Here is a 12,757-nt window from a genome sequence, read left to right as displayed (position 1 = left end):
TTAGTGTAGCTGTTGTCCCATTTAATGCACATGGAGACCCACTGCTTTAGGTCTCATGTTCCCCACTACTATGTGCTGACTCTGTTGCATTAGCCTCTTTGGAAAACAAACCTGTCACTGTGCATGCCAGCCCAGTGCTCTGCTGCTGACCCAGCTCCAGCCCTCCTTCACTCAAGCTGGCTGGGCTGCCTTTGGAAGGAAAGAGATTGGGAGCCATTAGGATTTTGCAGCCTCTAAAGAATAGACACTTTGTAGATGTTATTGTTTTTAATCAGGAAAAGAATATTTATGTTCAGGTAATGTGTATGGAGGACTACTGGAGGGCTATAGCCATGTAACAGTTACCTCTAATCCTTGGTTCTTAAAGACTTTTTTATTATTATTTTATTTTAAATTATGTTTATGTTTGGGTTTGTGTGTGGGTTTGTGAATGTGAATATGTGACTTTGTGAATAAAATTGCACACAGAGACTAGAGACATCGAGTACCCTGGAGCTGGAATTATAGAATTGTGAAATGAACCATGTGAGTGCTAGGAACTGAACTCTAGTCCTCTGCAAAAGCAGCATGCACTTTTAACAGCTGAACCATCTCTCTATCCCAGAGTCCTCAGTTCTGATTCAGAGTTACAAAACTATTTCCTTTTCAAAAATCTCCATGCGGTGTTTATTTTTTAACCTAAAATTTGCTCCCTCCCCTGCAGCTGATAGATGGAGCTGACTAGTCGTTAGCAAACTTTGTATACTGTGAAGTAATTCCTGTGCAAACATTTCTGCAATGAGTATTTTATTGTTGTTAAACACAGCTCTAAAACACCACATGAGAAGCATGCTATAGCATGCTGGAGCATCAGGAGCAAGGCTGAGGGATGGATGGGAGCTTCAGTGACTATGGACACATTTGTAGCTTGAAAAAAGCAATTCCTACAAACCCCAGCATGGCACAATATTCAGATTGCTGACTCTCTGGCAGAGGTTTAGACATTTTATGTAATTTCTAGTGAGCAGTGAATATTGGGCACTGAAACAACTTCCACTCTTTCTAAATGGAAGAAAAACATTTCTGTGTTATGCAGTTAGAATTTTCCTGCCTGTCCCAGTCAGGACAAATCTCTCTCACCCGCCAGGCCCATAGATGCTCAGACCCAACCAAGTAAACACACAGAAACTTACATTGTTTACAAACTGTATGGCCGTGGCAGGCTTCTTGTTATCTACTTCTTCTATCTTAAATTAACCCATTTCTATTAATCTATACTTTGCCACGTGGCTTGTGGCTTACCGGTGTCTTTACATGTTGCTTGTCATGGCGGTCGCTGGCAGTGTCTCTCCCTCCATCTTTCACTTCCCAGAATTCTCTTCTCTGTTTGTCCCACCTATACTTCCTGCCTGGCTACTGGCTAATCAGCATTTTATTTATACAGAGTGATATCCACAGCAGTGTTATGTACATATTTTGGTCTGTGGGAAGAGTATTGCTGATAAAAAGACCTAGTTGGGGAGACAAACTTCACCAATTCTAATACTGGTTCACTGAACCTGAACATTCATAAATTCAAAGCATGAGTGAATGAAAAGCCAAATGTCCAGTTTTGTTGTTTATTACCTCAAAAAATGAAACAATTTGAACCTGGGATTTGAGTTGAGATCCTTTGGTAATTAAGAACTTTAGAGTTCAACACTGCTTATCAGAAAGGCAGGTTTGTTTGCTTTGCTGAGTGGGTTGTTTTATTTTATTAATATAATTTATTTGATCCAGTGACCATCATATGCTATTCTTTGGTTAGGGTTTTTTTTTTCAGTATTTTTGAAAGAAACTATACACTAATGACTTCTTTTTTATACTCTCTTTTCATTTTTCTAGGAGTCAGAAAATAATAAGTTATGTTCCCTATATTCCTTCCGAAATACGTCTACCTCACCACATAAGCCTGACGAAGGGAGTCGGGAGCGCGAGATAATGAACAGTGTTACTTTTGGAACCCCGGAACGCCGCAAAGGGAGCCTTGCCGATGTGGTGGATACGCTGAAGCAGAAGAAGCTGGAGGAGATGACTCGGTCTGAACAAGAGGGTATGTGAACTCCCCTCTGGGCTTCTTTCAGCCATAGCAAAATGACCAGAATCCCAAGGGCCTGAAGTACCTAAGTGCCACAAGCTAGGAACCTCAGAGGTGACTGACTGTTCCTAGCTTGTGACAGCTGCCTGAAGTCCACCAGGAGTGCTAAGCAGATAGCCCCGGGTTTCTCAAAACCTGTACATTTTATTTCTTATAACACCCCCCACCCTCCGCTTGGATTTGAACTAACCTTACCCATCACCCTGGAAAAAGATAGCAAGGGAATTTTCCTTACAACAATTTTAGTGCTTTTCCTCTTATTTCCTTTTGGCAGATAGCTTTTATGATCGTATGTCCCATTTAAAAACCAAGAAAACTTTTTTTCTAATGTGTTTTTTCTTCCATTTTATGACTGTTATACATTTTAAATTTTACATTCGACCCTGAGTGTTGGAATAGAGTGGAGAGCTGCTAATGACCTCCAGTGGGGAGCTTTGAAGTGTACCTGCCATGGATGTCCTGCACTCAGTTTCTCTACAGGAATCCCCAGTGGACTACATGTTTAAACAAAATGCTCTGTGTGGTTATCACGATGGGTGTGTACATGTGTTCTTAACTGTGTACTTCAGGCTTAACATAGCCCTGGATTTATCACTTGTAAGTGAAATTTAGACCTCCATGGCACTATAGGGTAATTAGGATTTGATGAACAGGTAGTACACCTAACAATTTTATTCTTGTGAAGACTTGAAGTTTGCTTTTAATTGATTTTTGTGGAACTCTTTATAAAAGGTCTTTCTCACATCCTTGTCATGCCAATCAGATTGTTGGCATGTACATAGATGCTTATGATGACCCAGAGTTACCCTGTGATAGCTTATGAACTGCAGCCCTATCTAACACCCACTGGACCCCAAGTTCTTCAATGTATCTAAGCCACAGAATTCAAATGTTACTGTGGTCCTTGTGTTTGACATGGTAACTCAAACATTTTGAGAATTAACTCAAACAGTGAATATAAAAGTTTCTTATAAGCTGCAAACTATGTGAAGTTGAGATGTTCCTTATAATTATCACATTATAAATGTCAATTATTCCACTATGCTTTAATGTAATGATGCCTCTGGAGACCACTGAAGTAATCAGGATGTTCAGCTTTACAGTTATTTCTCTTCAGTTACAGACCTTTAGAGTTTTTGTGTTTGCTTGATGCCTGCATCCATATTCATCTTCTTACACACCCATGTACGAGTGTGTCTCTTTTGTCACCTGTGTGTGGATGTGTGCTCATGTACACTGATTGCTTCTTCAATATTGGACTGCAAGCTGTTTGTTTCTTTCCCAGTTGTCAGTAGTTTGTAATCTGTTTCTTCTATTTGTCTTTAGATTGTGAAATAAGATGATTGGTACATTCTGGTCTATATTTAAAACATGAACAAGTATGCTCTAGAGGGGAACATATGTGATCATTAGTGTGTGAACTCTGTGTTGACCCTTCTGCTCTTTCAGAGTTTTATTTTCTCTATGACTCCCTTCAACAGTCTACTGAAGCCTATATCTCCTTTCTTAGAGGTATGGCAAACTCAGAAAATGAAATACAGACTTACAGAGAAGTGAATTATATTAAAGTACCAAAAAATTTTTAAAATGTGATAAGGCAGAATGTGATCCTTTACTAGTACAGTAAAATAAAGCTTAAGGTAGGCCCCAGCAATGCCATTTTAGTTTCGTGATGCTATACCTAACATCTGCAGTTCTAAGGAGTACAGTGGGATAGAGAGCTGCCTGTTGTTAGTGTGATGACATTATAGCCACAATAGACTATTGCTTTCACCCATCACTTAAGGAAATGCAAATTTTCCAGCTGGGCTTAGTTGGGGAAAGGTTGCTTTTTTCTGCCTACCCATATCTCTTAGAGTCTATGGACTCAAGGTTGAGGTTTCTGATGCTAGTGACATGCTGTGCTCATAATGCATAAGACAGTAATCTCCAACTTTCAACAATTCGTATTCTAGTAAAAGGTAAAAGACATATATTGAATGAAATCTAGTTTGAAGTCTAACAGTGGCAGGGTCCATGAAAGCATGCTGTACAGATAAAATGTTTGGGGTGGGGAATAAGTCCTAGCTAGTCATGGAGAATGAAGGAATTTCTATAGGTGGAATGTGGGGAGAGGCATTTCAGGGAGGGAACAGGCATTGCACTTAAAACAGCCAGCCTTCTAACTTGAGGTGAAGTTGCATATGGGATATAAAGATGAAAAACCAGGCTGTTTTGGGTAAGGAATTGTAATGCTATATTGAAAGGGATGGAGGAGCTGACTGTCTTACTCCAGTAAAGTAATGGATTGGAACTTTCTTCCAAGAAAGTGAATCTGGAAGTTTGGTGTAGTGTGGATGGGAGCCAAGACAGACATTAAGGACATTGTTCTAGGTTAGAGATGATAAGTGCCTGAACTAACCTAGCAGAAATGGGAAAGGAGGGCTGCATATGGAGATGGAATCAGGAGAGGCATTCAGAAGATGACACATGAGTGTGGAAACCAAGAGGATGTCCAACATCCAAGAGGATGTAATTCAGTGGTAATACAGTCCATAAAAAAAATGAACAAATATGGTTTGCAAATGGGAACAAGATATGGTTTCTAATTTTTATTCTGACTTTTATAATTTTTTAGTTTTTAATCCCATTTTTAAGTGTGTGTGTGTGTGTGTGTGTGTGTGTGTGTGTGTGTGTGTGTGTGTGTATGTACAGCACACCTACCTTAGTGACTGTATGAAGATCAGAGGACAACTTCAGGTGTTAGCCCTCACTTTGCACCCTGTTGCAGATAGTGTTTCTTGTTGCTTGTCTCCATGTACATCAGACTAACTGCTCCACAAACTTGGAAGAACTGTCCCATCTCCTCCTCTCTGGTTGCATAGGCATGCTGGGATTACAGATGCTCATCTGTGTCCAGCATTACATGAGTCCTGGGATCGTAAACTCAGGTCTTGGCACTCTCACAGCCAACACTGTACCCACTCCGTCACTCCACAGCTCTGAAAACTGATTTCAGTCATCTTTTGGTAATAGAATAGAGTAATATAGTGGGAGAACAAAGAAATGTAGAAAGATCATTAAAGTTTAGGGTAGATTTCTGATTCTAAAATGATTATAGTGTAGGTCTCAGGAGGTCAGTTAGTTCTCCAGCACCTGCTTGGCTTTTGTGCTTCAAAGACTCTGGTCTGGTCCAACTCATGGGGCATGTAAGAACTTTGCACATATATCATCCCTCCTTCACTTCTACTTCATGGTTTGAGGGTCATATTTTAGGATCAGCTGATTGATAAGCCTGTGTGGATTACATGATAAATGAAGACCTTTCTGGAGTTATTCCCAGAGAATGTTTTGACTCTTTGTCAAATTAAGAACACCTTCCTTCTCATTCCTGTTAGTGCAGAAACTCATCTATATGAAGTTTATCACTGTCCATTTTAAAGCGTTGCTTACAGCAATGTTCCAGGCAGATGCCTTGGTCTACTGTGTTACTGTTTTCCTGAGCATTGCTCTGACTAGATTGCCGAGAAGCTGGTGAACAATGGCATTCTGTTAGAAGCACCCCTTCTCTAACAGTGAAGCTGGTGGGAAGATGAACAGGGGTTCTGCTTCTGTGAATTTGACTTTTGATTGTGTGTCCTAAGATGAGAAGGTAGGTGGCAGGCAGGGAAGTGATGGGTGAGTAGATAGACACCAGGATGGGTTGAATGATGACATCTCAGAATCTTCTTTCTAAAACCCAGTTGATACTGGTGGGTAGAGCATGCATGCAGAAAGGCGTTGATTGATAGAGTCAGGTTAGAATGCTTCCAGGGTAAGAATTCTTCAGCTGCAGTTGATGATGACTTCCAGTTATCCCTGTGTTACCCAGATTGTTGCTAGCATAACTGGGTCCTAACATAAGTGACAGTTGTCAGAAAATGAAGACTTTAAAAAGGACTTCTATATCTAAATACATATATTTAATCAGAGAATCCTTTGGCTTCTGAAAATAAGTTGTCTAATGAGAATTGCATTTGAGCAGCTGCGACTGAGGAGGTCAACAGGCAGCGCTAGGAGAATATGGTCCAGCTGGTTAAATGTGGTGGCTGTCGTGATTTAAACGGTCAAGTGCTGCTTGTAATCCAGGACCGTCTGTTTGTGGAGGGAAGAGCGAGTGCTTCAGCATAATGTACAGCTGTTTTAATCTCTCCTTAATAATAGTGCTCCAGCCACTGTCATGGCTCGTGTATCATACTACTAAGTGTATGATCCCAGGCCGCTGGGATGGGTCGCAGTCAGGATTGGGAGTCACGTGAGAGACAGGGACACAACAGGAACACCTTCAAGTAGACAGTCTGACAAAACTTTCTGACTCCCTGCACTTTTCAAGACTCTCCTTTGGGTAATAATTACTGTCATCATGAGAAAGCAATGTTGCTTGGAATTAGGCAGAAATATCAGAGTAGATGAAGCCTTTTTGGAGAGCATGGAGAGTACACAGCTCAGGCAGGGTTCTGGAGATGTGCCTGGGTCAGAGACTAGAGTATGAATTTTTCCCACTGAATGGTGTACCTTAGGTCATCAGGGTGATGCAAACACATAGCTACATTTTGTTGTGCTCACACACAAAAGGCAATGAGCTTGGGTTTCTGGCAAGGCAAGTTTCTCAAAGGATGCTGTAGCTGTTGGGAGTACCAGAATGACTGCGTGTTTCTGTGTGTAGCAGGTACACTGGTATCATTATTTATATCTCTCAACAGTCATCTGGCCTGTGTTCCAACTGAAGTATAGGGTATATGTGGTGTGTTTCAGTGTACTAAAGGTGTTGTCTAGTGTAGTTAAAAAGATGTGAAAACTCATTTTTGAAAGTCATATGTTATATTGAGGTAGATATGGATTTGAGCCCAAGTTTCAGTACTAACAAAAGCACTACAAACTGCCATGCAGAGTTAGAGCGGGAGCTAAATCAGGGTGCTGGAGTTTATGGTCACTCAGCATTTACCACATGAACTCCAAAGCACACATTACTGAATTTCTCTGTGCTTTGTTTTTTTTTTTTTTTAAACCCTAAACGTGCATCATTATTGCCTTAGTTACTTTTCTATTGCTGTGATAAAACACCATGACCAATGTGATAAAAAGCAAGCATTTAATTTAGTTTGCAGTTTCAGATTGTTAGAGTCCATGTTAGTGAAGTGAGGGAGCAGCTGAGAGCTTAAATCTTGATCTACAACCAGGAAGCAGAGAGAGAAAGAGAGCACTAGCCTGCCCCCATTGACATACCTCCTCCAACAAAACCATACCTCCCAATCCTTCCCAAACAGTTCCACCAACTGGGGGGCAAGTATTCAAATATATGAACCTATGGTTATCATTCTCTTTCAAACCTCCAAAATTATAGTGTTGCTATGAAAATCAAGCATTAGTCAGTCACTAAGGCACATGGAACACTATGGATACACAGGATAGTACTCAAATGGAGCCAGAGTTATCTCCTCGCCATGAGAACTTGTGTGTGTGACTTAACCCTTCCATGCTTCAGTTCCTTCATCTGTGAAGCTGGATTGTCGGGACTGGATATCACTTTTCTCATTACATCTATTATTGCTATTGTTATCGTAACTATTACAGTGGTTGTTATTTGAAGAAACTTTCAAAGGGAAATATTATAAAAATCTCGTTGTATGCCACAGACTGTAGGAAATATCCCAGGGTGTTAAGGAATTTAATATTTGGTGGCGATGGTGTTCTTGTGTTCTGGAAGAGCAATTCAGTTTTGCTGGCCTTTTAGGCCTTCTGGAAAAGCTGATACTAAAGTTTTTCCACTGGAAGCCATTCTTCCCTGCTGTGAAATGTGGAATGCAGTGTTGTCAGCCACCGAGGTTGCTGGAGCCTTGGATGAGGTTTCAGACTCCTGTCAGGAACAATGTGTGTTCCTGTTGCAGTGAAATCCTGTGGTGTAATAATAAGAAAGAGCACCTTGACATTCAGCCCATGCTGTTGCATCCAAACAATTTTAAGGCAGAATGTATGAAGATTAGGGTTTTACCATTATTTTGATTGGTTGTTGAAGTCTTACCATCTCTAAACCTTTTCTGGTACAATGGCTCCAGGTACAATCTCAAAAATAAGTGGAGAGTGATTGAGGAAGACACTCCCAGACCTCAGGCCTCTATGCATATGTATTTGTGTACACCCCCACAAACATGTACACATACATACATACATATTACACACATACACATGGACACATGCACACAGAAGTGCTTTGATTATGCACTCCAGCCCTTGCAGGATATCATTTCTAAAATATCAAGTGAACACTAAGGTTCCACAAGCTGCTCACCATTTGCTGAGGAAGGAGTTGAGTAGTCAGAACTACATTTAAATTCACTTTTTCTTCTTCTATAATATATTCTCCCCAGATAATGTTTGTGTTCTTGCAGCTGCTTTGGACTGTTTTGTGTAGAAATTATGCTTAGTGTATTAGTGAGTTAGGTGTATTTGCTTTCTAATTTTTGGAAACTGGTCATCCTGTCATGTAACTAACTCTAGGGCTCACAGAATGAGCAAGTGTTCTGAGGCCTCAGGCCTTTGGGACAAATGGTAGCTAGCTCTATCTGCAGCTCTTTTGTGGCCCCTTTACAGTCCGGGTAACTTACTATCCAGTTGAGTACTCTCCTTAACTTCTCTTTGCTTGGCCTCTGCTTTGAAAAGATGCTGTAGATTTCTTGGCCTGTTTCTAGCTCCTCAAATTTAAAAGGTTGTTTTTTCTTTTTTTCCTGGCTCTTTTCACTAATAATGTTAGCAGATACAGGCAATTGTTTCAGGTTTGTCTCTAAGTGAAAGGGTGTTGAAGGTGCTCTAGGCATTTTGTTGTTTGGAAAGTGGTGGCTTCCTAATGATTTACTGGAGCCAGTCTCCTCCTCTCCCCTTTGAATTTTCCCTTGAAAATCCATTACAATATCTTCAGAATTTATTCTGTGAATTTCAAGAAATAAGTAGGGGACAGTTTGGATCTTTAGTATTTTCTTTATACTTGAAAAGGGAAATGAACAGAACAGGATATGGGTCATTTAGACATGGCAACTGCTGCTTAGCCCATGAGCAGGGGACAGAGCTTGTGGATCTAGCTTGCTGTAGACGTCAGTCTTCATGACTCCCGTGTGCTCTTCACCCGTGCAGTCTTTGCTTCAGATATGCCAGGACTTTGCTCTCTTCTCTTCTGGTTTTGTTCTAAAATAATTTGGAATTTGTTTCTAAATAATATGTTTAATTTTGTTTGCTTTATGATTTTATATAAATGATGCTACCATTTATTTTTCTGAGACCCCTGCTGTGTATATTCATGATGGTACTATATGACTATTGTGCTGTGTAGTATAATACATTTTTGCTTTTGTATAATATTCCACATACTACTCTGTAGTGTGGCATGTAACAGTGTGTTCTACTGTTTTCTCTCTCTAGATACTTGATTTTCACAGTTTTCAGTAGTGCAGACAATAATGTCAGGGAGATTCCTGAGCTTGACATGATGCACATGTCTTCCCTAGGATTCCCTCCAGGGGAAGTAACAAATATGTGTACTCTTTTCCCCCTTGCTTTCAAAGAATTTGCTTTCTCTGTCTCTGTCTCCCCTTTTCTCTCTCTTCCCTGCCTCATGCATGTGTTCTCTGAAAGCTTTAACCATCTAGAACTCTGGTCTATCTTCCTCAAATGTTCAGGTTTTTTTTTTTTTTTTCTTCATGTTTTCCCTTAGTCACTAACATTTTCAGAACTCAACAAGAGTCTCTAGTGGGCCCTTTGCTGCGATTTTCTTTTTGTTGTATCATAATAGAATGTCTTCAGCCCTTTCAACAATGGCCAAACACAGGTGCCTTGTTCTCCTGCTGGACTGTGATTACTGACTGTGATTACTGGATTTGTTAGGAAACACACTGTTCCCCTTTTGATCTTCTTTATTGATGTTTCCATTTTGTGATGTGTTTTTAGGATTAGAGTAATTCCTGACCTCTAATTATCTTGGGTTCACAACCTTCATATTTTTCTGAAATATTTTAAATTCAAAATTGCAATCCTTTTGATTATTGTTCTATCCTATCATTTCTATTGACATAGACATTTTTCTAGCCAATTGACTTGTTCAATGGAAATCTTTGCTTCTCTCTTAGAATGTCATAGACCTGTAATTCCAACTACTCAAGAGGCTCAGGCAGGAAGGTCACAAGTACAAGGCCATTCTGAGCTACATAGTAAGTTCAAAACCATCCTGGACATCCCTGTCTCAAAATAAGCAAAGGAAGAAGAGAGCCAGGCATATACCTCAGCATTTGTGTGCTTGGATGCATGCATGCAGAGTCTAGGTTTAATCACAAAAAGGTCTGAGAATCTTTCCAGGAGGTTGGGAAGGTGGCTCAGTGTTCAGATACCCAGCACCAAATGGGTTGGAGGTCTGCCTATACTCCTAGCACTCTGGAGGTGGAGACAGGATCCTTGGAGCATTCTGGCTAGCTAGGCTAACCAAATCTATGAACTTTGGGCTTGTGAGACTTTTCTTCAATATTTATGATGGAGACTTATAGAGAAAGAGACCTGAAGTCAACCTCTGATCACTACAAGTCCTCATACATGTGAATATGTACTTACCAGGCATACGTGCAAACCTCCAGTAAAAATAAAAAAGAGAAATTCTTTCAGATGTTGGCTTAGACTTGGTGTGCATTCTTTCATTATCCCTGGTAACTTACTTCATGGTATCAAGTAATTGACTAATTGATTTAAATTCTATTTTTTAAATTTATAAAATGATGTTGGCTTAGATATTTACTGAAGGATAAATTCTAAACTTCTATGATATTTTGATTTTTTTTGTTTTTAATTTTCATATCTAAACTTAAGAGTCCACTAATCAGGGTGCCTCTCTCCCAAATTATTTTCAGAATAAATCACTCATTTCTACCAATCTCATGATTCCTTTTTCTTTATTCTTGAAAGTGTTCATTTTTATCTCTTCTTTTTGATCCTGGAATATTTATGAAGTGAGAGATAAAAGCAGCTATGCAGTTTTGATGTCTAAAGAAGACATTGTCCAATGAAGTACTTACAAATCCATGGCTTCAAGGCCCTAGCTTAGCGCTGAATTATCTGTGGCACCGAGATGTATGCACTTTCTCAGTTGATGTCTTGAGAGTGTATGTGTGAGGGGCCCCACACAAGTCCAGACAAGTCCTCCACAATGAAGTCAGAGGACGCAGACTGTCCACTACCACCAGGAGTGCCAAAGTCAGAGGCTTGTGGGTTTGCACAACTGCTCACAGATAAGGAATATGTTTAAAACAAGTAAATACAGATGGAAGGTTAGAAAAACATGATGAAGGTATACTGAATAGTTATGAAATTATTACAAAGCATTGAATTGTACTGAGAAATGCCATAGCATCATTAACAGCAAAAACAGTCACACCAATGTGTATTTTTTAATGAATGCAAACAAGATTCAAGGGAAGTCTTAAGAGAGGCCCAATAAACTGTGTGCACTGAAATTCCATCACACTCCAGATTGCAATCACTGGGCTGACTGGAATTCATTTAAATGCTTTTATTTATTCATTTATTTCTGGTTAATGAGGTTAATGAATAAATTGTGGTGTGTGTGTGTGTGTGTGTGTGTGTGTGTGTGTGTGTGTTAGTGTATTGTGAACATACTGTGGTGCATGTGTGGAGGTTAAAGGACAACTTCTTTCAGGAGTCCTATTTCTCCTATCTTATTTCTGAGGCGCTGGTTTCTCCTTTTGTTTCTGCACAGCATATTCCAGAATAAGTGGCTAGCCAGCTTCCAGCTGGTTCTGCTGTCTCTGCCTTCCATCTCTCTAGGAGTGCTGGGATTACAGATGCATGCCACCATATCCACATCTGGCTTTTTATGTAGGTCTCACTTCATCAAGTGTGTCCACTAAGCACTTTTACGCTTGAGTCATGTCCCTCACTCTGGCCTCTTTAAAGGATGATCCTATAGATTCCTGTGTCTGGCTCCTACTTACTCAGACTTCAATTCCAGGCAGGCCTGGATGGCTGGTGATAAAGGAGCTCACTGCCAAACCTGATGATCTGAGTTCAATCCCCAAGACCAATGTGGTAGAGGGAGAGAACTGACTCCTGGGGAGTGTCCCTTAACCTCCACGTACATCATGACATGTGTGCTGCCCACATCCACACACAAATAAATAGAATAGGGAATACCAAAACAAAAATACTCCACTTCCTTGGAGAAATCTTATATGCCTGTAATCCTAGTATCCAGGTTTAAAGGAGATCCTTTCTTTTCCTTTCCTTTCTTTCTTTTGTTTGGGGTGGAGTGGGGTGGGGATAGGGTCTCATTTAGCCCAGGCTGGCCTTGAACTTCTGTTTCTTTTGCCTTCACTTCCCAAGTACTAGGATTAAAGTTGTCTGCTATAACATCTGGCTGTATGTTGTGTGTGTATTGGGGTCTCTGGATGTAGGCTTCATGGGTGCCATGTAAAAACTCTGGCAGCAGGGCTCCATCAGTCCCAGCCCTACAGTCTCTCTTGGGCGTATTTATGTACTTCATTTTTATAGCCTTACTGCCTTGTGACTTCCTTATTTTCTTCTGTATTGTCTCTCATTTCATTTAGGTGGGGAGTCAACCAAGGCTCTTTC

The 12,757-nt window shown here is 40.3% G+C and overlaps 1 protein-coding gene across 13 annotated transcripts in view; it reads left to right on the top strand.

Moving 5' to 3' along the window:
* Positions 1–12,757, top strand: part of Sox6 (SRY-box transcription factor 6) — a 543,724-nt gene that overhangs the window by 254,552 nt on the left and 276,415 nt on the right. For all 13 annotated transcript variants that reach the window (XM_036195545.1, XM_036195551.1, XM_036195535.1 and 10 more), the window contains one exon: positions 1,864–2,071. In XM_036195545.1, coding sequence (XP_036051438.1) covers positions 1,864–2,071 — 208 coding nt within the window. The remainder of the gene's footprint in view (positions 1–1,863; positions 2,072–12,757) is intronic.

The sequence above is a fragment of the Onychomys torridus genome, chromosome 1 (genome assembly GCF_903995425.1).
Source record: "Onychomys torridus chromosome 1, mOncTor1.1, whole genome shotgun sequence".
NCBI lineage: Eukaryota > Metazoa > Chordata > Mammalia > Rodentia > Cricetidae > Onychomys > Onychomys torridus.
Note: the sequence above shows the minus strand (reverse complement) of the source record. Positions and strands in the feature narration are given on the sequence as shown.